Here is a 27,941-nt window from a genome sequence, read left to right as displayed (position 1 = left end):
TTTAAATAAAAGCTGCTACAGAGCTACTAAACAATGACGCGGTGAATTAATAACGCTGAATAAACCCGTCTGTCTAAAAAAAACACACTGTTGAGTACTGTGACTGGTACTGTCCGTCTGTCTAAAAAACCACACTGTTGAGTACTGTGACTGGTACTGTTCAGGCTTCCCCAGTTGTTTTTCTCTCTCTCGGAGACACAATCATCTCTCCATTTAAAAAAAAACAAACCAAAACCAGTAAGAAGAGATATCCTAGATTAGACAACGAACTAGCTGTCGTTTACAGTTTCTTCAACTGACTAGTTTTGGCAACACTGTCCTCTGTTGGATGTTCCCGTTAGCGTCCGTCATTTGTGCCAGGTTAGTCCTTATCTTGGAGGTGGAGCCCGAGGTGGGAGGTAATTTGGAGATTGATGTGATAGCGCCAGAGCCCCCGTCGGTGATACGCTTCACCGCTGTTTTGTCCCCCGTGGGAGGTTTGGGCAAGCGCCTCCTGAGCCAGGGGTGTCTGAGGGCCTGGCTGGGGGACATGCGCACGGCAGGGTCCCACTCCAGACACTGCTTGATGAAGTCCAGGAACAGGGGGTCGTCGCAGCCCTTCAAGGCCGTCACCCACTCCTTGCTCCCCGGGGGTCCCCTCAGTTTGCCCCGGCGGGAGCGCCCTCCGTTCAGCACCACCGAGCCGTCCGGCAGGGTCGTCACCGCGCAGTACCGGGGGTAACCCTTGGAGCTCACAAAGTTCTTGGCTCTCTTGGAAGAGTCCAGAAGTTTCTGCGAGGGCATGCCCAGCAGCTCGATGACGCATGCCAGTTGGTCCCCTTCGTCTTCGCCCGGCAAGAGAGGGTACCCAGTGAGCAACTCCGCTAAGATGCAGCCCAGGCTCCACATGTCAATAGGCATCCCATAGCGTGACCCCAGGATGACCTCGGGAGCTCTGTAAAAACGAGACTGGATGTAGGTGTAAACCCGCTGGTGCTCGTAGCAGCTGGAGCCAAAGTCGATGACCTTGATCCCGCTGCGTCCCTGCTGCTTCAGGAGAATGTTCTCTGGCTTCAGGTCACAGTGGATGATACGGTTCTTGTGCAGCGAGTCCAGACACTGCAGGATAGAGTGGGCGAACTTCCTGACGAGCGGCAAGCTGAAGCCCTGGAACTTGTTCTTCTTGATGAGCTCGTAGAGGTTCATGCTGAGGAGTTCAAAGGTCATGCAGATGTGGTTACGGAATGTGAAGTTCTCCAGCATGTGGATCACGTTCATGGTGGAGTCTTTGTCCTGCTTCCTCAGGTGCTCCAGGATCCGGATCTCCTCGGCCGCCTGGCGGTGGAACCTCTTCTCGTTCCTCACCATCTTCAGCGCCACGTGGCAGTGGGCCTTGTGGTCGTAGGCCTTCACCACCTGACCGAAACTGCCCTTGCCAATCACCTTGAGGACCTCGTAGCGGTAGGAGACGTGGTCGTGGGGCACCTGGACGTAGGAGCCCTGATCGTCGTCGTAGCCTCCGTTGTTGGACCCCCCGATCACCCCCGGCCTCTTCTTGGCGTTGGGTCCAGCGAAATACACCTCTGGGTAACTGAAGATCTCGTGGTGCTCGAAGGCCGTAAGCTTGGGCATGAACTGCTTCATGGCCTGCTCCGGGGTCAGGGTGGCCGGCTGGGGCTTGCTGTCGGTGGACTTGAGGGAGGCTGAGCTGCCCTGCCGACACTGGGCCGTGGTGACGTCGGGCTGCTGACGGTCAGGCAGCGGTAGACCTGCCCGGCCCACAGAGGTCAACCCATTGGGCTGTGCAGTCAACACTGTCCGTTTGTTGCTGTTCTCCTCAAACAGCTGTTGAACGTGGATCTGTTGGTGGTTCCCCGCGTGCATGTGGTCACTCATGGTGTGCTTATTGCCTCCAACCTGGAAGAGATCAGAGGGACAGAACAAGACATTAGAATCAGCAGCAGCATCAACAGGAAAAGACCCAACTGAAAACAACGGACAGAAACAGTTGATATGTCCTTTGAACCCTGCACCCAAATACTTTGAGGAACTAGTGAGTCGAGCAAACCAATTCTGGATTCTAAAAGATACAGATATAGAAGATTCTAGATATAATCCAACTACCACTGACAGGAACACCTGGTTTTAGATGTGTTTCTAGATATAATCCAACTACCACTGACAGGAACACCTGGTCTAGGTTTTAGATGTGTTTCTAGATATAATCCAACTACCACTGACAGGAACACCTGGTCTAGGTTTTAGGTGTATTTCTAGATATAATCCAGCTACCACTGACAGGAACACCTGGTCTAGGTTTTAGATGTATTTCTAGATATAATCCAACTACCACTGACACGAACAGGTCTTAGCTTGTGTAGGTCTTAGCGTGTGTAGGTCTTAGCTTGTGTAGGTCTTAGCTTGTGTAGGTCTTAGCTTGTCTTAGCTTGAGTAGGTCTTAGCTTGTCTAGGTCTTAGCTTGTGTAGGTCTTAGCTTGTGTAGGTCTTAGCTTGTGTAGGTCTTAGCCTGTGTAGGTCTTAGCTTGTCTAGGTCTTAGCTTGTGTAGGTCTTAGCTTGTCTAGGTCTTAGCTTGTCTAGGTCTTAGCTTGTGGTTTATAAAGACGTTACAGCATCTACATGACAGTGGTGTTGTATCTATAGCAGACTAAAGCTTTATCTAGCTCGACCTACTGATCTGCAGGATAAGGCTCTTAGCAGGGAGTAGTGTGTGTGTGTGTGTGTGTGTGTGTGTGTGTGTGTGTGTGTGTGTGTGTGTGTGTGTGTGTGTGTGTGTGTGTGTGTGTGTGTGTGTGTGTGTGTGTGTGTGTGTGTGTGTAAGGATCTTAGCCGGGAGTAGTGTGTGTGTGTCTGGTTCTAAAGAACGCAATCACACACGTTCCTTAGATTACACAACCAGGAAGAAGGAAGCTGTAAGTAGAGTTGTGTTACTGGACTAGTCCAGCTGATAAAGGAACCAGGAAGAAGGAAGCTGTAGGGAGAGTTGTGTTACTATACTAGTCCAGCTGATAAAGGAACCAGGAAGAAGGAAGCTGTAGGGAGAGTTGTGTTACTATACTAGTCCAGCTGATAAAGGAACCAGGAAGCTGTAGGGAGAGTTGTGTTACTATACTAGTCCAGCTGATAAAGGAACCAGGAAGAAGGAAGCTGTAGGGAGAGTTGTGTTACTATACTAGTCCAGCTGATAAAGGAACCAGGAAGAAGGAAGCTGTAGGGAGAGTTGTGTTACTATACTAGTCCAGCTGATAAAGGAACCAGGAAGCTGTAGGGAGAGTTGTGTTACTACACTAGTCCAGCTGATTAAGGAACCAGGAAGCTGTAGGGAGAGTTGTGTTACTACACTAGTCCAGCTGATTAAGAAACCAGGAAGAAGGAAGCTGTAGGGAGAGTTGTGTTACTATACCAGTCCAGCTGATAAAGGAACCAGGAAGAAGGAAGCTGTAGGTAGAGTTGTGTTACTATACCAGTCCAGCTGATAAAGGAACCAGGAAGCTGTAGGGAGAGTTGTGTTACTATACCAGTCCAGCTGATAAAGGAACCAGGAAGAAGGAAGCTGTAGGTAGAGTTGTGTTACTATACCAGTCCAGCTGATAAAGGAACCAGGAAGCTGTAGGGAGAGTTGTGTTACTATACCAGTCCAGCTGATAAAGGAACCAGGAAGCTGTAGGGAGAGTTGTGTTACTACACTAGTCCAGCTGATTAAGGAACCAGGAAGAAGGAAGCTGTAGGGAGAGTTGTGTTACTATACCAGTCCAGCTGATAAAGGAACCAGGAAGCTGTAGGTAGAGTTGTGTTACTATACTAGTCCAGCTGATAAAGGAACCAGGAAGCTGTAGGGAGAGTTGTGTTACTATACTAGTCCAGCTGATTAAGGAACCAGGAAGCTGTAGGGAGAGTTGTGTTACTATACCAGTCCAGCTGATAAAGGAACCAGGAAGAAGGAAGCTGTAGGGAGAGTTGTGTTACTATACCAGTCCAGCTGATAAAGGAACCAGGAAGAAGGAAGCTGTAGGGAGAGTTGTGTTACTATACCAGTCCAGCTGATAAAGGAACCAGGAAGCTGTAGGGAGAGTTGTGTTACTACACTAGTCCAGCTGATAAAGGAACCAGGAAGAAGGAAGCTGTAGGGAGAGTTGTGTTATTATACTAGTCCAGCTGATAAAGGAACCAGGAAGCTGTAGGGAGAGTTGTGTTACTATACCAGTCCAGCTGATAAAGGAACCAGGAAGCTGTAGGGAGAGTTGTGTTACTACACTAGTCCAGCTGATTAAGAAACCAGGAAGCTGTAGGGAGAGTTGTGTTACTATACTAGTCCAGCTGATAAAGGAACCAGGAAGCTGTAGGGAGAGTTGTGTTACTATACCAGTCCAGCTGATAAAGGAACCAGGAAGCTGTAGGGAGAGTTGTGTTACTATACTAGTCCAGCTGATTAAGGAACCAGGAAGCTGTAGGGAGAGTTGTGTTACTACACTAGTCCAGCTGATTAAGAAACCAGGAAGCTGTAGGGAGAGTTGTGTTACTATACTAGTCCAGCTGATTAAGGAACCAGGAAGCTGTAGGGAGAGTTGTGTTACTACACTAGTCCAGCTGATTAAGGAACCAGGAAGCTGTAGGGAGAGTTGTGTTACTATACTAGTCCAGCTGATTAAGGAACCAGGAAGCTGTAGGGAGAGTTGTGTTACTATACCAGTCCAGCTGATAAAGGAACCAGGAAGAAGGAAGCTGTAGGGAGAGTTGTGTTACTATACCAGTCCAGCTGATAAAGGAACCAGGAAGCTGTAGGGAGAGTTGTGTTACTATACCAGTCCAGCTGATAAAGGAACCAGGAAGAAGGAAGCTGTAGGGAGAGTTGTGTTACTATACCAGTCCAGCTGATAAAGGAACCAGGAAGCTGTAGGGAGAGTTGTGTTACTATACCAGTCCAGCTGATTAAGGAACCAGGAAGCTGTAGGGAGAGTTGTGTTACTATACTAGTCCAGCTGATTAAGGAACCAGGAAGCTGTAGGGAGAGTTGTGTTACTATACCAGTCCAGCTGATTAAGGAACCAGGAAGCTGTAGGGAGAGTTGTGTTACTATACCAGTCCAGCTGATAAAGGAACCAGGAAGAAGGAAGCTGTAGGGAGAGTTGTGTTACTATACCAGTCCAGCTGATAAAGGAACCAGGAAGCTGTGGGGAGAGTTGTGTTACTACACTAGTCCAGCTGATAAAGGAACCAGGAAGAAGGAAGCTGTAGGGAGAGTTGTGTTACTATACTAGTCCAGCTGATTAAGGAATGGGGGAGGAGACAACAGAAGACAAAGGGGGACTCTCTCTCTCCCCGTCCTACTCTGCTCTGGACCAAATCAACAGAGAAGACAGTGCTTGACAAAGAGCCTATCAAGCGTGTGTGTGTGTGTGTGTGTGTGTGTGTGTGTGTGTGTGTGTGTGTGTGTGTGTGTGTGTGTGTGTGTGTGTGTGTGAGCTGCAATAGGATTGTGAAATAGGACACAATGGTGAACAATCTGGATTTCCAGACTCAACAGGATTCAAGAGATCAGCTGCCATGGGGACGAGGCTCTTAGTTAGTGATCACCTCCTCAGTTAGAAGTACTGCCTGCTGCTCGCTGCCAGGCCCTATACCCTCCCTTACTCTGTATAACATAACTGACCAGCCCTATACCCTCCCTTACTCTGCATAACATAACTGACCAGCCCTATACCCTCCCTTACTCTGCATAACATAACTGACCAGCCCTATACCCTCCCTTACTCTGCATAACACAACTGACCAGCCCTATACCCTCCCTTACTCTGCATAACATAACTGACCAGCCCAGCCCTATACCCTCCCTTACTCTGCATAACACAACTGACCAGCCCTATACCCTCCCTTACTCTGCATAACATAACTGACCAGCCCTATACCCTCCCTTACTCTGCATAACATAACTGACCAGCCCTATACCCTCCCTTACTCTGCATAACACAACTGACCAGCCCTATACCCTCCCTTACTCTGCATAACATAACTGACCAGCCCTATACCCTCCCTTACTCTGCATAACATAACTGACCAGCCCTATACCCTCCCTTACTCTGCATAACATAACTGACCAGCCCTATACCCTCCCTTACTCTGCATAACACAACTGACTCATCCACCTGGTCTGTTTTGCTCTCCCCCCCTCTCTCTCTCTCTCCCTCCCTTCTCCCTCCTCTCTCTTTCTCCCACTCTCTCTCCTCTCTCTCTCTCTCTCTCTCTCTCTCTCTCTCTCTCTCTCTCCCTCCCTTCTCCCTCCTCTCTCTCTCTCCCCTTCTCTCTCCTCTCTCTCTCTCCCCTTCTCCTCTCTCTCTTCTCTTTTTTTTCTCCCTTTCCTTTCCTCTCTACCCCCCTCCCTCTCCTCTATCTTTCTCCCTCTCTCTGTCTCTCTGCATTGTGTGTTTGAATAATGACATGTTCTATGTTCCATAAGGAAGAGGGCCTCCGTCTCTCCCCCGGCCGAGCACTACGTGATTCTGTCAGCAGCCAAGTGGGAGATAATAGACAACGTGGTCTGCTCACTATCAGGTCAGACTAGTCACTAGACTCACTACCAGGTCAGACTAGTCACTAGACTCACTACCAGGTCAGACTAGTCACTAGACTCACTACCAGGTCAGACTTGTCACTAGAAACTCACTACCAGGTCAGACGAGTCACTAGACTCACTACCAGGTCAGACTAGTCACTAGAAACTCACTACCAGGTCAGACTAGTCACTAGACTCACTACCAGGTCAGACTAGTCACTAGAAACTCACTACCAGGTCAGACTAGTCACTAGACTCACTACCAGGTCAGACTTGTCACTAGAAACTCACTACCAGGTCAGACTAGTCACTAGACTCCCTACCAGGTCAGACTAGTCACTAGAAACTCACTACCAGGTCAGACTAGTCACTAGACTCACTACCAGGTCAGACTAGTCACTAGAAACTCACTACCAGGTCAGACTAGTCACTAGACTCACTACCAGGTCAGACTAGTCACTAGACTCACTACCAGGTCAGACTAGTCACTAGACTCCCTACCAGGTCAGACTAGTCACTAGACTCACTACCAGGTCAGACTAGTCACTAGAAACTCACTACCAGGTCAGACTAGTCACTAGACTCACTACCAGGTCAGACTAGTCACTAGAAACTCACTACCAGGTCAGACTTGTCACTAGAAACTCACTACCAGGTCAGACTAGTCACTAGAAACTCACTACCAGGTCAGACTAGTCACTAGACTCACTACCAGGTCAGACTTGTCACTAGAAACTCACTACCAGGTCAGACTAGTCACTAGACTCACTACCAGGTCAGACTTGTCACTAGAATCTCACTACCAGGTCAGACTAGTCACTAGACTCACTACCAGGTCAGACTAGTCACTAGAAACTCACTACCAGGTCAGACTAGTCACTAGACTCACTACCAGGTCAGACTTGTCACTAGAAACTCACTACCAGGTCAGACTAGTCACTAGAAACTCACTACCAGGTCAGACTAGTCACTAGAATCACTACCAGGTCAGACTTGTCACTAGAAACTCACTACCAGGTCAGACTAGTCACTAGAAACTCACTACCAGGTCAGACTTGTCACTAGAAACTCACTACCAGGTCAGACTAGTCACTAGAAACTCACTACCAGGTCAGACTAGTCACTAGACTCACTACCAGGTCAGACTTGTCACTAGAAACTCACTACCAGGTCAGACTAGTCACTAGACTCACTACCAGGTCAGACTTGTCACTAGAATCTCACTACCAGGTCAGACTAGTCACTAGACTCACTACCAGGTCAGACTAGTCACTAGAAACTCACTACCAGGTCAGACTAGTCACTAGACTCACTACCAGGTCAGACTTGTCACTAGAAACTCACTACCAGGTCAGACTAGTCACTAGAAACTCACTACCAGGTCAGACTAGTCACTAGAATCACTACCAGGTCAGACTTGTCACTAGAAACTCACTACCAGGTCAGACTAGTCACTAGAAACTCACTACCAGGTCAGACTAGTCACTAGAAACTCACTACCAGGTCAGACTTGTCACTAGAAACTCACTACCAGGTCAGACTAGTCACTAGACTCACTACCAGGTCAGACTAGTCACTAGACTCACTACCAGGTCAGACTAGTCACTAGACTCACTACCAGGTCAGACTAGTCACTAGACTCACTACCAGGTCAGACTAGTCACTAGACTCACTACCAGGTCAGACTAGTCACTAGACTCACTACCAGGTCAGACTAGTCACTAGACTCACTACCAGGTCAGACTTGTCACTAGAAACTCACTACCAGGTCAGACTAGTCACTAGAAACTCACTACCAGGTCAGACTAGTCACTAGACTCACTACCAGGTCAGACTAGTCACTAGAAACTCACTACCAGGTCAAACTGACCAGGTCAGTTCTTTCATGCTAACTTCAATACTCTGTGTATATCTAGCTCCTTCTCTCCTATAAATGTTTAGCGTGAACGCTATTAGTGTACTTCCTGTGTTCCTGAGCTGCCTCCCCACCAGACCCTTCCCTAGGAGATAAGGTGATTACCTCCTCGCTCGGCAGACATCTTGTTTTCTCTGCAACATCCTGTTGCTTCGTTCAGGCAAGGGATTGTCTGTTCCCCCTGTCCTGCTGCTTCCACACACACACACACACACACACACACACACACACACACACACACACACACACACACACACACACACGACCTTTCAGACCCTGAATTTGCATGGTTAGAGTCCTTCTTCTCTCCCTCCAGAAACCATTACTGTCCTGTCTGTAGACTAGAGTCTGTCTCCACAAACCATCACTGTCCTGTCTGTAGACTAGAGTCTGTCTCCACAAACCATTACTGTCCTGTCTATAGACTAGACAAACCATTACTGTCCTGTCTGTAGACTAGCGTCTGTCTCCACAAACCATTACTGTCCTGTCTATAGACTAGACAAACCATTACTGTCCTGTCTGTAGACTAGAGTCTGTCTCCACAAACCATTACTGTCCGGTCTATAGACTAGACAAACCATTACTGTCCTGTCTATAGACTAGACAAACCATTACTGTCCTGTCTGTAGACTAGACAAACCATTACTGTCCTGTCTGTAGACTAGAGTCTGTCTCCACAAACCATTACTGTCCTGTCTGTAGACTAGACAAACCATCACTGTCCTGTCTGTAGACTAGACAAACCATTACAGTCTTGTCTGTAGACCAGAGTCTGTCTCCATACAGCAGGTGTTCCCTACATTACACTGTAATCAGCTGGTAGAACTGGTTTATTACTCTGTCTGCACTCCAACCCGATGGTCATGTCACTTCTAAACGTCCTCTATTCGCCTGGGGAGGTGTCCCAAATGTCACCCTGTTCCCTACATAGTGCACCACTGTCGTGTGTATACTTTATAGTGCGCTATAAAGGGCATAGGGTGCCACTTCAGACGCACCTAGAGGTCACTGTGTGATAATTCATCACAACGTATCAGAGGACAGTAATAGAGACTGGTCTCCTAGAGGTCACTGTGTGATAATTCATCACAACGTATCAGAGGACAGTACTAGAGACTGGTCTCCTAGAGGTCACTGTGTGATAATTCATCACAACGTATCAGAGGACAGTACTAGAGACTGGTCTCCTAGAGGTCACTGTGTGATAATTCATCACAACGTATCAGAGGACAGTACTAGAGACTGGTCTCCTAGAGGTCACTGTGTGATAATTCATCACAACGTATCAGAGGACAGTAATAGAGACTGGTCTCCTAGAGGTCACTGTGTGATAATTCATCACAACGTATCAGAGGACAGTACTAGAGACTGGTCTCCTAGAGGTCACTGTGTGATAATTCATCACAACGTATCAGAGGACAGTACTAGAGACTGGTCTCCTAGAGGTCACTGTGTGATAATTCATCACAACGTATCAGAGGACAGTACTAGAGACTGGTCTCCTAGAGGTCACTGTGTGATAATTCATCACAACGTATCAGAGGACAGTACTAGAGACTGGTCTCCTAGAGGTCACTGTGTGATAATTCATCACAACGTATCAGAGGACAGTACTAGAGACTGGTCTCCTAGAGGTCACTGTGTGATAATTCATCACAACGTATCAGAGGACAGTACTAGAGACTGGTCTCCTAGAGGTCACTGTGTGATAATTCATCACAACGTATCAGAGGACAGTACTAGAGACTGGTCTCCTAGAGGTCATTGTGTGATAATTCATCACAACGTATCAGAGGACAGTACTAGAGACTGGTCTCCTAGAGGTCACTGTGTGATAATTCATCACAACGTATCAGAGGACAGTACTAGAGACTGGTCTCCTAGAGGTCATTGTGTGATAATTCATCACAACGTATCAGAGGACAGTACTAGAGACTGGTCTCCTAGAGGTCACTGTGTGATAATTCATCACAACGTATCAGAGGACAGTACTAGAGACTGGTCTCCTAGAGGTCACTGTGTGATAATTCATCACAACGTATCAGAGGACAGTACTAGAGACTGGTCTCCTAGAGGTCACTGTGTGATAATTCATCACAACGTATCAGAGGACAGTAATAGAGACTGGTCTCCTAGAGGTCACTGTGTGATAATTCATCACAACGTATCAGAGGACAGTAATAGAGACTGGTCTCCTAGAGGTCACTGTGTGATAATTCATCACAACGTATCAGAGGACAGTACTAGAGACTGGTCTCCTAGAGGTCATTGTGTGATAATTCATCACAACGTATCAGAGGACAGTAATAGAGACTGGTCTCCTAGAGGTCATTGTGTGATAATTCATCACAACGTATCAGAGGACAGTAATAGAGACTGGTCTCCTAGAGGTCACTGTGTGATAATTCATCACAACGTATCAGAGGACAGTAATAGAGACTGGTCTCCTAGAGGTCACTGTGTGATAATTCATCACAACGTATCAGAGGACAGTACTAGAGACTGGTCTCCTAGAGGTCATTGTGTGATAATTCATCACAACGTATCAGAGGACAGTAATAGAGACTGGTCTCCTAGAGGTCATTGTGTGATAATTCATCACAACGTATCAGAGGACAGTAATAGAGACTGGTCTCCTAGAGGTCACTGTGTGATAATTCATCACAACGTATCAGAGGACAGTAATAGAGACTGGTCTCCTAGAGGTCACTATGTGATAATTCATCACAACGTATCAGAGGACAGTAATAGAGACTGGTCTCCTAGAGGTCACTGTGTGATAATTCATCACAACGTATCAGAGGACAGTAATAGAGACTGGTCTCCTAGAGGTCACTGTGTGATAATTCATCACAACGTATCAGAGGACAGTACTAGAGACTGGTCTCCTAGAGGTCACTGTGTGATAATTCATCACAACGTATCAGAGGACAGTACTAGAGACTGGTCTCCTAGAGGTCACTGTGTGATAATTCATCACAACGTATCAGAGGACAGTACTAGAGACTGGTCTCCTAGAGGTCACTGTGTGATAATTCATCACAACGTATCAGAGGACAGTACTAGAGACTGGTCTCCTAGAGGTCACTGTGTGATAATTCATCACAACGTATCAGAGGACAGTACTAGAGACTGGTCTCCTAGAGGTCACTGTGTGATAATTCATCACAACGTATCAGAGGACAGTACTAGAGACTGGTCTCCTAGAGGTCACTGTGTGATAATTCATCACAACGTATCAGAGGACAGTACTAGAGACTGGTCTCCTAGAGGTCACTGTGTGATAATTCATCACAACGTATCAGAGGACAGTACTAGAGACTGGTCTCCTAGAGGTCACTGTGTGATAATTCATCACAACGTATCAGAGGACAGTACTAGAGACTGGTCTCCTAGAGGTCATTGTGTGATAATTCATCACAACGTATCAGAGGACAGTACTAGAGACTGGTCTCCTAGAGGTCACTGTGTGATAATTCATCACAACGTATCAGAGGACAGTACTAGAGACTGGTCTCCTAGAGGTCACTGTGTGATAATTCATCACAACGTATCAGAGGACAGTACTAGAGACTGGTCTCCTAGAGGTCACTGTGTGATAATTCATCACAACGTATCAGAGGACAGTAATAGAGACTGGTCTCCTAGAGGTCACTGTGTGATAATTCATCACAACGTATCAGAGGACAGTAATAGAGACTGGTCTCCTAGAGGTCACTGTGTGATAATTCATCACAACGTATCAGAGGACAGTACTAGAGACTGGTCTCCTAGAGGTCATTGTGTGATAATTCATCACAACGTATCAGAGGACAGTAATAGAGACTGGTCTCCTAGAGGTCATTGTGTGATAATTCATCACAACGTATCAGAGGACAGTAATAGAGACTGGTCTCCTAGAGGTCACTGTGTGATAATTCATCACAACGTATCAGAGGACAGTAATAGAGACTGGTCTCCTAGAGGTCACTATGTGATAATTCATCACAACGTATCAGAGGACAGTAATAGAGACTGGTCTCCTAGAGGTCACTATGTGATAATTCATCACAACGTATCAGAGGACAGTAATAGAGACTGGTCTCCTAGAGGTGTTGACTGTCCAGTTCCAGGGGACTGACTGTCCCCTTAACCCAGAGGACTAGTACCAGCTCTGTCCTGTCTCTGTTCCAGGGGACTGACTGTCCCCTTAACCCAGAGGACTAGTACCAGCTCTGTCCTGTCTCTGTTCCAGGGGACTGACTGTCCCCTTAACCCAGAGGACTGGTACCATCAGTACTAGAGACTGGTCTTAACCCAGAGGACTGGTACCATCAGTACTAGAGACTGGTCTCCTAGAGGTGTTGTATTGTGAGGGGAGAACAAGCGTTCTGCTACTTGGCTTTCCTTTAACAGACCCTGGTGGATTTGCTTGTTGTTCGGACCAGATGGCAGATCCCTGGATAGAGAGAGGACAGTGTAGCACAAACAGCCTGCTAGCTCCTACTAACTGTACTGTAGCTATGATACCAATACACACTGTGGCAGGGAATGACTTTTAACGAAACACATCGGCTTGTTGTACGTCTGTCTGTCTCTTTCTAACTTTGACCCGTGCCCTGGAACAGAGACAGGACAGAGCTGGTACTAGTCCTCTGGGTTAAGGGGACAGTCAGTCCCCTGGAACAGAGACAGGACAGAGCTGGTACTAGTCCTCTGGGTTAAGGGGACAGTCAGTCCCCTGGAACAGAGGCAGGACAGCGCTAGTACCAGTCCTCTGGGTTAAGGGAACAGTCAGTCCCCTTGAACAGAGACAGAACAGAGCTGGTACCAGTCCTCTGGGTTAAGGGGACAGTCAGTCCCCTGGAACAGAGACAGAACAGAGCTGGTACTAGTCCTCTGGGTTAAGGGGACAGTCAGTCCCCTGGAACAGAGACAGGACAGAGCTGGTACTAGTCCTCTGGGTTAAGGGGACAGTCAGTCCCCTGGAACAGAGACAGGACAGAGCTGGTACTTGTCCTCTGGGTTAAGGGGACAGTCAGTCCCCTGGAACAGAGACAGGAGAGAGCTGGTACTAGTCCCCTGGAACAGAGACAGGACAGAGCTGGTACTAGTCCTCTAGGTTAAGGGGACAGTCAGTCCCCTGGAACAGAGACAGGACAGAGCTGGTAGCAGTCCTCTGGGTTAAGGGGACAGTCAGTCCCCTGGAACAGAGACAGGACAGAGCTGGTAGCAGTCCTCTGGGTTAAGGGGACAGTCAGTCCCCTGGAACAGAGACAGGACAGAGCTGGTAGCAGTCCTCTGGGTTAAGGGGACAGTCAGTCCCCTGGAACAGAGACAGGACAGAGCTGGTACCAGTCCTCTGGGTTAAGGGGATAGTCAGTCCCCTGGAACAGAGACAGGACAGAGCTGGTACCAGTCCTCTGGGTTAAGGGGACAGTCAGTCCCCTGGAACAGAGACAGGACAGAGCTGGTACCAGTCCTCTGGGTTAAGGGGATAGTCACTCCCCTGGAACAGAGACAGGACAGAGCTGGTACCAGTCCTCTGGGTTAAGGGGACAGTCAGTCCCCTGGAACAGAGACAGGACAGAGCTGGTACTAGTCCTCTGGGTTAAGGGGACAGTCAGTCCCCTGGAACAGAGACAGAACAGAGCTGGTACTAGTCCTCTGGGTTAAGGGGACAGTCAGTCCCCTGGAACAGAGACAGGACAGAGCTGGTACTAGTCCTCTGGGTTAAGGGGACAGTCAGTCCCCTGGAACAGAGACAGGACAGAGCTGGTACTTGTCCTCTGGGTTAAGGGGACAGTCAGTCCCCTGGAACAGAGACAGGAGAGAGCTGGTACTAGTCCCCTGGAACAGAGACAGGACAGAGCTGGTACTAGTCCTCTAGGTTAAGGGGACAGTCAGTCCCCTGGAACAGAGACAGGACAGAGCTGGTAGCAGTCCTCTGGGTTAAGGGGACAGTCAGTCCCCTGGAACAGAGACAGGACAGAGCTGGTAGCAGTCCTCTGGGTTAAGGGGACAGTCAGTCCCCTGGAACAGAGACAGGACAGAGCTGGTAGCAGTCCTCTGGGTTAAGGGGACAGTCAGTCCCCTGGAACAGAGCCAGGACAGAGCTGGTACCAGTCCTCTGGGTTAAGGGGATAGTCAGTCCCCTGGAACAGAGACAGGACAGAGCTGGTACCAGTCCTCTGGGTTAAGGGGACAGTCAGTCCCCTGGAACAGAGACAGGACAGAGCTGGTACCAGTCCTCTGGGTTAAGGGGATAGTCACTCCCCTGGAACAGAGACAGGACAGAGCTGGTACCAGTCCTCTGGGTTAAGGGGACAGTCAGTCCCCTGGAACAGAGACAGGACAGAGCTGGTACTAGTCCTCTGGGTTAAGGGGACAGTCAGTCCCCTGGAACAGAGGCAGGACAGAGCTGGTACTAGTCCTCTGGGTTAAGGGGACAGTCAGTTCCCCGGAACAGAGACAGGACAGAGCTGGTACCAGTCCTCTGGGTTAAGGGGACAGTCAGTCTCCTGGAACAGAGACAGGACAGAGCTGGTAACAGTCCTCTGGGTTAAGTGGACAGTCAGTCCCCTGGAACAGAGACAGAACAGAGCTGGTACTAGTCCTCTGGGTTAAGGGGACAGTCAGTCCCCTGGAACAGAGACAGGACAGAGCTGGTAACAGTCCTCTGGGTTAAGGGGACAGTCAGTCCCCTGGAACAGAGACAGGACAGAGCTGGTACCAGTCCTCTGGGTTAAGGGGACAGTCAGTCCCCTGGAACAGAGACAGGACAGAGCTGGTACTAGTCCTCTGGGTTAAGGGGACAGTCAGTCTCCTGGAACAGAGACAGGACAGAGCTGGTAACAGTCCTCTGGGTTAAGGGGACAGTCAGTCCCAGCATGTCCTTGATGTAAATGCACAGGCTTACATTGTGTCTTTTTAAAGCACCACGGTCATAAACTATAGACCCCTTCTGAAATGTTCAGCATGTCACCCTGTTCCTGATGCCTGTATGTTGTCAGCTGGTCTCTGTACTACAGAACAGGGTTGAGAGGTGGTTGTCAGCTGGTCTCTGTACTACAGAACAGGGTTGAGAGGTGGTTGTCAGCTGGTCTCTGTACTACAGAACAGGGTTGAGGTGGTTGTCAGCTGGTCTCTGTACTACAGACCAGGGTTGAGAGGTGGTTGTCAGCTGGTCTCTGTACTACAGAACAGGGTTGAGGTGGTTGTCAACTGGTCTCTGTACTACAGAACAGGGTTGAGGTGGTTGTCAGCTGGTCTCTGTACTACAGAACAGGGTTGAGAGGTGGTTGTCAGCTGGTCTCTGTACTACAGAACAGGGTTGAGAGGTGGTTGTCAGCTGGTCTCTGTACTACAGAACAGGGTTGAGAGGTGGTTGTCAGCTGGTCTCTGTACTACAGAACAGGGTTGAGAGGTGGTTGTCAGCTGGTATCTGTACTACAGAACAGGGTTGAGAGGTGGTTGTCAGCTGGTCTCTGTACTACAGAACAGGGTTGAGAGGTGGTTGTCAGCTGGTCTCTGTACTACAGAACAGGGTTGAGGTGGTTGTCAGCTGGTCTCTGTACTACAGAACAGGGTTGAGAGGTGGTTGTCAGCTGGTATCTGTACTACAGAACAGGGTTGAGAGGTGGGGGAGCTGTATGCTTCCACTATGTCAACTAGAGTTGTTCCACCATGTCAACTAGAGTTATTCCACCATGTCAACTAGAGTTATTCCACCATGTCAACTAGAGTTATTCCACCATGTCAACTAGAGTTATTCCACTATGTCAACTAGAGTTATTCCACCATGTTAACTAGAGTTATTCCACCATGTCAACTAGTTATTCCACCATGTTAACTAGAGTTATTCCACCATGTCAACTAGAGTTATTCCACCATGTCAACTAGTTATTCCACCATGTCAACTAGAGTTATTCCTCCATGTCAACTATAGTTATTCCACCATGTCAACTAGTTATTCCTCCATGTCAACCAGAGTTATTCCACCATGTTAACTAGAGTTATTCCACCATGTCAACTAGTTATTCCACCATGTTAACTAGAGTTATTCCACCATGTCAACTAGAGTTATTCCACCATGTCAACTAGTTATTCCACCATGTCAACTAGAGTTATTCCTCCATGTCAACTATAGTTATTCCACCATGTCAACTAGTTATTCCTCCATGTCAACCAGAGTTATTCCACCATGTCAACTAGAGTTATTCCACCAAGTCAACTAGAGTTATTCCTCCATGTCAACTAGAGTTATTCCACCATGTCAACTAGAGTTATTACACCATGTTAACGAGTTATTCCTCCATGTCAACCAGAGTTATCCCACCATGTCAACGAGTTATTCCTCCATGTCAACCAGAGTTATTCCACCATGTCAACTAGAGTTATTCCACCAAGTCAACTAGTTATTCCTCCATGTCAACCAGAGTTACTCCACCATGTCAACTAGTTATTCCTCCATGTCAACCAGAGTTATTCCACCTTGTCAACTAGAGTTATTCCACCAAGTCAACTAGTTATTCCTCCATGTCAACCAGAGTTATTCCACCATGTCAACTAGTTATTCCTCCATGTCAACCAGAGTTATTCCACCATGTCAACTAGAGTTATTCCACCATGTCAACTAGAGTTATTCCACCAAGTCAACTAGTTATTCCACCATGTCAACTAGAGTTATTCCACCAAGTCAACTAGAGTTATTCCACCATGTCAACTAGAGTTATTCCACCAAGTCAACTAGAGTTATTCCTCCATGTCAACTAGAGTTATTCCACCATGTCAACTAGAGTTATTCCACCATGTCAACTAGAGTTATTCCACCATGTCAATTAGAGTTATTCCAACAAGTCAACTAGAGTTATTTCACCATGTCAACTAGAGTTATTCCACTATGTCAACTAGAGTTGTTCCACCATGTCAACTAGAGTTATTCCACCATGTCAGCTAGAGTTATTCCTCCATGTCAACTAGAGTTATTCCACCATGTCAACTAGAGTTATTCCACCAAGTCAACTAGAGTTATTCCACCATACTTATACAACACTTACTAAAATAGTTATCTACACACAGTCACATCATGTTCAACTAGTGTGTCTGTGAAATGATCAGCCATTTAGTGTTTGTTGCCTCTGAGACAATCTACAGTGTGTGTGTGTGTGTGTGTGTGTGTGTGTGTGTGTGTGTGTGTGTGTGTGTGTGTGTGTGTGTGTGTGTGTGTGTGTGTGTGTGTGTGTGTGTGTGTGTGTGTGTGTGTCTAAATAGCTGTTCTAAATGCTGTCATTTTAACACTTGTCCTGTGTCTTGGTTGGATAACAGGGACATGATGTGGACAGGAATTGGGGGGCAGGTCAGGGAGAGGGTAGAGAGGACGACAGCTGCAGATTACAGGATACCACTGGTCTGTAGCCCAAACCACACACACAAACCACACACACAAACCACACGTGTTCAGTCCCTCCCTGTTTCAGTCCGTTTGGGGCACGATGAACAAGACCCAGCTCTCTGCAGACGGCCGGGGGTACCTCAGTCATTTATCACCCGCCCTCACCACCCCTAGTGTCCCAACTAAGAGAGCGATAATATCTGACTGCAAATATGTCTCAAATAGCTGCCTATTCTCATATAGAGCCGATGGGCTTTGGTCACAGCTAGGGCACTAGATAGGGAATAGGGGGCCGTTTGGGAGGAGGAGAGCTGTGTTTTGCTCCCAGCGTTGTGTTCCACTAAGAGGCCTTGCTTCAACACCTCTCTGTACTGTAGAGGTTCTGGTTCCACAACAGATGTCTTCGACACCTCTCTGTACTGTAGAGGTTCTAGTTCCACAACAGACGTCTACACCACCTCTCTGTACTGTAGAGGTTCTGGTTCCACAACAGATGTCTACACCACCTCTCTGTACTGTAGAGGTTCTGGTTCCACAACAGACGTCTTCACCACCTCTCTGTACTGTAGAGGTTCTGGTTCCACAACAGACGTCTACACCACCTCTCTGTACTGTAGAGGTTCTGGTTCCGGAACAGATGTCTACACCACCTCTCTGTACTGTAGAGGTTCTGGTTCCACAACAGATGTCTTCGCCACCTCTCTGTACTGTAGAGGTTCTAGTTCCGGAACAGATGTCTTCGCCACCTCTCTGTACTGTAGAGGTTCTAGTTCCGGAACAGATGTCTTCACCACCTCTCTGTACTGTAGAGGTTCTGGTTCCGGAACAGATGTCTACACCACCTCTCTGTACTGTAGAGGTTCTGGTTCCGGAACAGATGTCTTCACCACCTCTCTGTACTGTAGAGGTTCTGGTTCCGGAACAGATGTCTACACCACCTTTCTGTACTGTAGAGGTTCTAGTTCCGGAACAGATGTCTACACCACCTCTCTGTACTGTAGAGGTTCTAGTTCCGGAACAGATGTCTTCGCCACCTCTCTGTACTGTAGAGGTTCTAGTTCCGGAACAGATGTCTTCGCCACCTCTCTGTACTGTAGAGGTTCTAGTTCCGGAACAGATGTCTTCGCCACCTCTCTGTACTGTAGAGGTTCTGGTTCCACAACAGATGTCTTCGCCACCTCTCTGTACTGTAGAGGTTCTAGTTCCGGAACAGATGTCTTCGCCACCTCTCTGTACTGTAGAGGTTCTAGTTCCGGAACAGATGTCTTCACCACCTCTCTGTACTGTAGAGGTTCTGGTTCCACAACAGATGTCTTCGCCACCTCTCTGTACTGTAGAGGTTCTAGTTCCGGAACAGATGTCTTCACCACCTCTCTGTACTGTAGAGGTTCTAGTTCCGGAACAGATGTCTTCGCCACCTCTCTGTACTGTAGAGGTTCTGGTTCCGGAACAGATGTCTACAACACCTCTCTGTACTGTAGAGGTTCTAGTTCCGGAACAGATGTCTTCACCACCTCTCTGTACTGTAGAGGTTCTGGTTCCACAACAGATGTCTTCGCCACCTCTCTGTACTGTAGAGGTTCTGGTTCCGGAACAGATGTCTACACCACCTCTCTGTACTGTAGAGGTTCTAGTTCCGGAACAGATGTCTACACCACCTCTCTGTACTGTAGAGGTTCTGGTTCCGGAACAGATGTCTACACCACCTCTCTGTACTGTAGAGGTTCTGGTTCCGGAACAGATGTCTACACCACCTCTCTGTACTGTAGAGGTTCTGGTTCCGGAACAGATGTCTACACCACCTCTCTGTACTGTAGAGGTTCTGGTTCCGGAACAGATGTCTTCGCCACCTCTCTGTACTGTAGAGGTTCTAGTTCCGGAACAGATGTCTACACCACCTCTCTGTACTGTAGAGGTTCTGGTTCCGGAACAGATGTCTTCGCCACCTCTCTGTACTGTAGAGGTTCTAGTTCCGGAACAGATGTCTTCACCACCTCTCTGTACTGTAGAGGTTCTAGTTCCGGAACAGATGTCTTCGCCACCTCTCTGTACTGTAGAGGTTCTGGTTCCGGAACAGATGTCTACACCACCTCTCTGTACTGTAGAGGTTCTGGTTCCGGAACAGATGTCTACACCACCTCTCTGTACTGTAGAGGTTCTGGTTCCACAACAGATGTCTACACCACCTCTCTGTACTGTAGAGGTTCTAGTTCCGGAACAGATGTCTACACCACCTCTCTGTACTGTAGAGGTTCTGGTTCCGGAACAGATGTCTTCGCCACCTCTCTGTACTGTAGAGGTTCTGGTTCCGGAACAGATGTCTACACCACCTTTCTGTACTGTAGAGGTTCTGGTTCCGGAACAGACGTCTTCACCACCTCTCTGTACTGTAGAGGTTCTGGTTCCACAACAGACGTCTTCACCACCTCTCTGTACTGTAGAGGTTCTGGTTCCGGAACAGATGTCTTCGCCACCTCTCTGTACTGTAGAGGTTCTAGTTCCGGAACAGATGTCTTCGCCACCTCTCTGTACTGTAGAGGTTCTAGTTCCGGAACAGATGTCTTCGACACCTCTCTGTACTGTAGAGGTTCTGGTTCCGGAACAGATGTCTACACCACATCTCTGTACTGTAGAGGTTCTGGTTCCGGAACAGATGTCTTCGCCACCTCTCTGTACTGTAGAGGTTCTGGTTCCACAACAGATGTCTTCGCCACCTCTCTGTACTGTAGAGGTTCTAGTTCCGGAACAGATGTCTTCGACACCTCTCTGTACTGTAGAGGTTCTAGTTCCGGAACAGATGTCTACACCACCTCTCTGTACTGTAGAGGTTCTGGTTCCGGAACAGATGTCTACACCACCTCTCTGTACTGTAGAGGTTCTGGTTCCGGAACAGATGTAGCTACAGGGAGCGTAGCTACTGGAATAGACACCAGGACTACTAGAACAGGAGACAGGCCCTGACAGGGAGCGTAGCTACTGGAATAGACACCAGGACTACTAGAACAGGAGACAGCCCTAACAGGGAGCGTAGCTACTGGAATGGGCACCAGGACTACTAGAACAAAGGACAGGCCTGACAGGGAGCGTAGCTACTGGAATAGACACCAGGACTACTAGAACAGGAGACAGCCCTAACAGGGAGCGTAGCTACTGGAATAGACACCAGGACTACTAGAACAAAGGACAGGCCTGACAGGGAGCGTAGCTACTGGAATAGACACCAGGACTACTAGAACAAAGGACAGGCCTGACAGGGAGCGTAGCTACTGGAATAGACACCAGGACTACTAGAACAGGAGACAGCCCTAACAGGGAGCGTAGCTACTGGAATGGGCACCAGGACTACTAGAACAAAGGACAGGCCTGACAGGGAGCGTAGCTACTGGAATAGACACCAGGACTACTAGAACAGGAGACAGCCCTAACAGGGAGCGTAGCTACTGGAATAGACACCAGGACTACTAGAACAAAGGACAGGCCTGACAGGGAGCGTAGCTACTGGAATAGACACCAGGACTACTAGAACAAAGGACAGGCCTGACAGGGAGCGTAGCTACTGGAATAGACACCAGGACTACTAGAACAAAGGACAGGCCTGACAGGGAGCGTAGCTACTGGAATAGACACCAGGACTACTAGAACAAAGGACAGCCCTAACAGGGAGCGTAGCTACTGGAATAGACACCAGGACTACTAGAACAAAGGACAGGCCTAACAGGGAGCGTAGCTACTGGAATAGACACCAGGACTACTAGAACAAAGGACAGCCCTGACAGGGAGCGTAGCTACTGGAATAGACACCAGGACTACTAGAACAGGAGACAGGCCCTGACAGGGAGCATAGCTACTGGAATGGGCACCAGGACTACTAGAACAAAGGACAGGCCTGACAGGGAGCGTAGCTACTGGAATAGACACCAGGACTACTAGAACAGGAGACAGCCCTGACAGGGAGCGTAGCTACTGGAATAGACACCAGGACTACTAGAACAGGAGACAGCCCTGACAGGGAGCGTAGCTACTGGAATAGACACCAGGACTACTAGAACAGGAGACAGGCCCTGACAGGGAGCGTAGCTACTGGAATAGACACCAGGACTACTAGAACAGGAGACAGGCCCTGACAGGGAGCGTAGCTACCGGAATAGACACCAGGACTACTAGAACAAAGGACAGGCCTAACAGGGAGCGTAGCTACTGGAATAGACACCAGGACTACTAGAACAAAGGACAGGCCTGACAGGGAGCGTAGCTACTGGAATGGACACCAGGACTACTAGAACAGGAGACAGGCCCTGACAGGGAGCGTAGCTACTGGAATAGACACCAGGACTACTAGAACAGGAGACAGCCCTGACAGGGAGCGTAGCTACTGGAATAGACACCAGGACTACTAGAACAGGAAACAGGCTTGACAGGGAGCGTAGCTACTGGAATGGGCACCAGGACTACTAGAACAAAGGACAGGCCTAACAGGGAGCGTAGCTACTGGAATAGACACCAGGACTACTAGAACAAAGGACAGGCCTGACAGGGAGCGTAGCTACTGGAATAGACACCAGGACTACTAGAACAGGAGACAGGCCTGACAGGGAGCGTAGCTACTGGAATAGACACCAGGACTACTAGAACAAAGGACAGGCCTGACAGGGAGCGTAGCTACTGGAATAGACACCAGGACTACTAGAACAAAGGACAGGCCTGACAGGGAGCGTAGCTACTGGAATAGACACCAGGACTACTAGAACAGGAGACAGCCCTAACAGGGAGCGTAGCTACTGGAATAGACACCAGGACTACTAGAACAGGAGACAGCCCTAACAGGGAGCGTAGCTACTGGAATGGGCACCAGGACTACTAGAACAAAGGACAGGCCTGACAGGGAGCGTAGCTACTGGAATAGACACCAGGACTACTAGAACAAAGGACAGGCCTGACAGGGAGCGTAGCTACTGGAATAGACACCAGGACTACTTGAACAGGAGACAGCCCTAACAGGGAGCGTAGCTACTGGAATAGACACCAGGACTACTAGAACAGGAGACAGCCCTAACAGGGAGCGTAGCTACTGGAATAGACACCAGGACTACTAGAACAAAGGACAGGCCTGACAGGGAGCGTAGCTACTGGAATAGACACCAGGACTACTAGAACAAAGGACAGGCCTGACAGGGAGCGTAGCTACTGGAATAGACACCAGGACTACTAGAACAAAGGACAGGCCTGACAGGGAGCGTAGCTACTGGAATAGACACCAGGACTACTAGAACAAAGGACAGGCCTGACAGGGAGCGTAGCTACTGGAATAGACACCAGGACTACTAGAACAAAGGACAGCCCTAACAGGGAGCGTAGCTACTGGAATAGACACCAGGACTACTAGAACAAAGGACAGCCCTGACAGGGAGCGTAGCTACTGGAATAGACACCAGGACTACTAGAACAGGAGACAGGCCCTGACAGGGAGCGTAGCTACTGGAATGGGCACCAGGACTACTAGAACAAAGGACAGGCCTGACAGGGAGCGTAGCTACTGGAATAGACACCAGGACTACTAGAACAGGAGACAGCCCTGACAGGGAGCGTAGCTACTGGAATAGACACCAGGACTACTAGAACAGGAGACAGCCCTGACAGGGAGCGTAGCTACTGGAATAGACACCAGGACTACTAGAACAGGAGACAGGCCCTGACAGGGAGCGTAGCTACTGGAATAGACACCAGGACTACTAGAACAGGAGACAGGCCCTGACAGGGAGCGTAGCTACCGGAATAGACACCAGGACTACTAGAACAAAGGACAGGCCTAACAGGGAGCGTAGCTACTGGAATAGACACCAGGACTACTAGAACAAAGGACAGGCCTGACAGGGAGCGTAGCTACTGGAATGGACACCAGGACTACTAGAACAGGAGACAGGCCCTGACAGGGAGCGTAGCTACTGGAATAGACACCAGGACTACTAGAACAGGAGACAGCCCTGACAGGGAGCGTAGCTACTGGAATAGACACCAGGACTACTAGAACAGGAAACAGGCTTGACAGGGAGCGTAGCTACTGGAATGGGCACCAGGACTACTAGAACAAAGGACAGGCCTGACAGGGAGCGTAGCTACTGGAATAGACACCAGGACTACTAGAACAGGAGACAGCCCTAACAGGGAGCGTAGCTACTGGAATGGACACCAGGACTACTAGAACAAAGGACAGGCCTGACAGGGAGCGTAGCTACTGGAATGGACACCAGGACTACTAGAACAGGAGACAGCCCTAACAGGGAGCGTAGCTACTGGAATGGACACCAGGACTACTAGAACAGGGGACAGGCCTAACAGGGAGCGTAGCTACTGGAATAGACACCAGGACTACTAGAACAGGAGACAGGCCCTGACAGGGAGCGTAGCTACTGGAATAGACACCAGGACTACTAGAACAGGAGACAGGCCCTGACAGGGAGCGTAGCTACTGGAATAGACACCAGGACTACTAGAACAGGAGACAGGCCCTGACAGGGAGCGTAGCTACTGGAATAGACACCAGGACTACTAGAACAAAGGACAGGCCTAACAGGGAGCGTAGCTACTGGAATAGACACCAGGACTACTAGAACAAAGGACAGGCCTGACAGGGAGCGTAGCTACTGGAATAGACACCAGGACTACTAGAACAGGAGACAGCCCTAACAGGGAGCGTAGCTACTGGAATGGACACCAGGACTACTAGAACAGGAGACAGCCCTAACAGGGAGCGTAGCTACTGGAATGGACACCAGGACTACTAGAACAGGAGACAGCCCTAACAGGGAGCGTAGCTACTGGAATAGACACCAGGACTACTAGAACAAAGGACAGGCCTGACAGGGAGCGTAGCTACTGGAATGGACACCAGGACTACTAGAACAGGAGACAGCCCTAACAGGGAGCGTAGCTACTGGAATAGACACCAGGACTACTAGAACAAAGGACAGGCCTGACAGGGAGCGTAGCTACTGGAATAGACACCAGGACTACTAGAACAGGAGACAGGCCTGACAGGGAGCGTAGCTACAATGACATGATTCCAACTACCAGTGTAGCTGCGGTAAGTTGCAGAATTCTTCGTTAGACTACTGATTGATAGACTACATTGTCTCACAATTGTATTGGGAAAGACACCAATTTCCCTCCTCCCCAGTGAAAGTTAGTTATGCAGATTCGGTCAAATCTATATTCAAATCTATCTACTTGTTTTTTGGATGACTAGAGGTAAATAGTTGAGTAAATCAGAAAGCGAAATTGTGAATTTATGATACAGTCTACACATTGTGTGACCAGATACAACACCTAACACTGTCTGAACCTGACAATTAACAGATTAGATTAAATAGTATCAGTACTTAGAGAACAGTGGAGTTAGACACATGACCATTGATTATACCTGTCCTGAGCACAGACACAGAGACTGGTGAGAATTATGTCTGTTCCTCACAGCACAAACACTGGTGAGAATTATGTCTGTTCCTCACAGCACAGAGACTGGTGAGGAATATGTCTGTTCCTCACAGCACAGACACTGGTGAGAAATATATCCGTGGTTTATTTACAACTTAACAACATTGTCCCTGGGGCTATTTCAGGAAGGACCAATATAAATCTTCCTCATTTTGATTTGAACTTCCTGGTCAGGTTTTATTTTCCTTAAATCATAGTTGAAGATAAACACAAGGGCCCAATAAAATCCTCTGTCAGGAGAAAGCTGCTGAGCTGCTGAGCTAGTCCTTCTGGCCGAGTCTATATTTATATCTATTTGAAGGAAGGTCTAAATAAAGGCCTGGAAACTCCTCCTTCATTTAACTGGAGTCCAAATCCTCCATTACTTCAGGACACGCTTTTATAGAGCCTGCTGGACCAACTATCCACCAGTATTTAAACATTACAATATCATTTCATGTTTACATGTGGGTCATGTTTACACCCCCCCCCCCCCCCCCCCCCCCCCCAACATATGGCCCTTATAGTCTCGATTGATAAAATAAAGACTTATCTGTCTGAGATCACGTGTAAACATCGGGTAGGCTATAAAGTCAGTCGGCTAACGTAGCTACACTGTACACAGTACGAGTTGTTTCAACCTTCACAAGACACATAGCCTCTGCTTACCTGAGTATCTCTGTCAACGTGATTATCGTAACAATAAATAAAACGGTATCTTTTTCTACAGCACGCAAACTCATATTAAATCTCAACCTTCTATTTCCCTGAATCCCCGTGCGTTCCAAACCGAGCACACACACACACACACACACACACACACACACACACTAGCCATGGCTTCGAGACAAGACTCATTTTATACCAGTCTGACAACATGCTAAACATCGTAACTAACTGTCAACTCAACAACGCTGTAGGCATGCACAACAACAACAACAACAACAAATCCTAAATATGGTGCATTGGGATTTTGCAAGTTGCAACTGTATCACTGAGTAGTCTAACTAACGTTAAAGCTCCAAGTTTGAAATCTAGCCTATGCCGCCTGCTACGATCATCGTAAAAGTTACAGCACCGTAAAGAACGAATACCATGTACCCTTCCACGGTCATAAACAAAACTATAAGCACACGTGACATAGGCTACTACCGTACGTGTTATCTAGGATCACACGATATAGCTTGATATCTATGTATTGTCTGCTGTACCCTACACGTGCTAATGCCCTATAATGTACACCTCACGTGACAGTGTGGCAGGACAACTTGTTACGTGGTTGCATTTCGTTGAGCTGAATCTAAACCAAACCGCGGCGCTACGTTGTAACAACCATGTAACGACACAACCCTCCCTGTTCGCAACCAAACATGTTTTTATTAGACACCATTTCCGGTCTCCATAGCCTATAGATAAGCGATGCACGGTGTAAATGAAACTACTGTATCCCATTGCAATAGGCAGCAGGTCCACACTATTATTATTATTATAAGAAGAAGAAGCCGATGTTTAGTCCTCAGTAAACCCACAAGCAAGCATGGCTCCGCAGGTTACGTACCGTGAGCGACTTGATATTCCTGAGGGGTGGTAGTGTGACCGGCGATGGCGGGTCTGTCGCTGCTCCGGCCCGGGGACCCCCGACTCCGATTCCGGGGGAAGACTGTAGCTGGCAGATCTCACCCCCTTTGCCTGCAGATCGTACAAAATGACACAGGAAATGAGGTTAATCTGAATGGGCCTATTTACCCACATAGGCCACCTCAGAGTTATCAGGCTGTAGAGCAGGCTATGGACTCTGTCTTAATCCATTTTAAGGATAGTAATTTAAGCAGGCATTTAGGGGGTCATTGTAGGTGGAAATCCTTCTTGCGACAATGGCTTCGGCAAAACAGGTAGGTTAATTCCACATTATGTGTGCTTGGAACAACAGATGACCGCCAGAGTGTAGGCTATCCTGGTTGTAAGATCCGTTTGCGCCCCATAGTCGTGTAGCATATATAGATCGTAAAAAAACAACACAGAAACCAGTGGGCATATGATTCCGTCGTAAACCTGTGTTCTCTCTTGACACACATACTGTCATATGGGATAAATAACACACCAGCATTTGACTTTGGTTTTGCTAACAGCCCACTTCAGGCTTTAGAGAAAGAAAGAAAAAAAATCCCCGAATGTATCGCCATTAACTACTCAAAACATTATTTTAGCAAAGGCTCCCCCCCTCTTCAACAGACCAGGGAAAACCCGAAGCAAGACTCGGCGTAAACGTGTAATAAACTTGTTACAAAGGACCCGACAAAAAAGGCATAAAATCCATCAACAATATTCCTCCGGCGGTCAAAGGGAGTTTAACCGTATTGTTTAGCCCGTTCGGCTCCATATTGTTGTTCCTTACCAGTTGGGTAGACGGCAGCGCACGGCTTCTTGGATAACATGGCCGCTGGAGAGTCACACACAGAAAAACCCACTTTCAGAATCTCCCCTCCTCCCACTCGGCTGTGTGATCACCAATTTCGCTACTCCAATCAGCTACATCCAGTCTTGCATTCGCAACGTGCAACTCTGCAAAACTGGGAAGTCTTCCATCAACACCAGCTGAAATGTTGCTTCTGCTGCCACCATCGCTTGGACA

General features: G+C 48.3%; 1 protein-coding gene across 1 annotated transcript; it reads right to left on the bottom strand.

Annotated features, from left to right (window-relative positions):
- LOC139394141 (dual specificity tyrosine-phosphorylation-regulated kinase 2-like) lies at positions 1 to 27,941 on the bottom strand. Its single transcript, XM_071142176.1, has 3 exons — positions 27,705 to 27,941; positions 26,868 to 26,998; positions 1 to 1,896 (listed from the first exon to the last, which is right to left on the bottom strand). Exons 1-3 carry the CDS (start codon positions 27,742 to 27,744, stop codon positions 292 to 294), a joined length of 1,776 nt encoding a protein of 591 aa, XP_070998277.1. The 5' UTR covers positions 27,745 to 27,941; the 3' UTR covers positions 1 to 291.

The sequence above is a fragment of the Oncorhynchus clarkii genome, unplaced genomic scaffold (assembly GCF_045791955.1).
Source record: "Oncorhynchus clarkii lewisi isolate Uvic-CL-2024 unplaced genomic scaffold, UVic_Ocla_1.0 unplaced_contig_8491_pilon_pilon, whole genome shotgun sequence".
NCBI lineage: Eukaryota > Metazoa > Chordata > Actinopteri > Salmoniformes > Salmonidae > Oncorhynchus > Oncorhynchus clarkii.
Note: the sequence above shows the minus strand (reverse complement) of the source record. Positions and strands in the feature narration are given on the sequence as shown.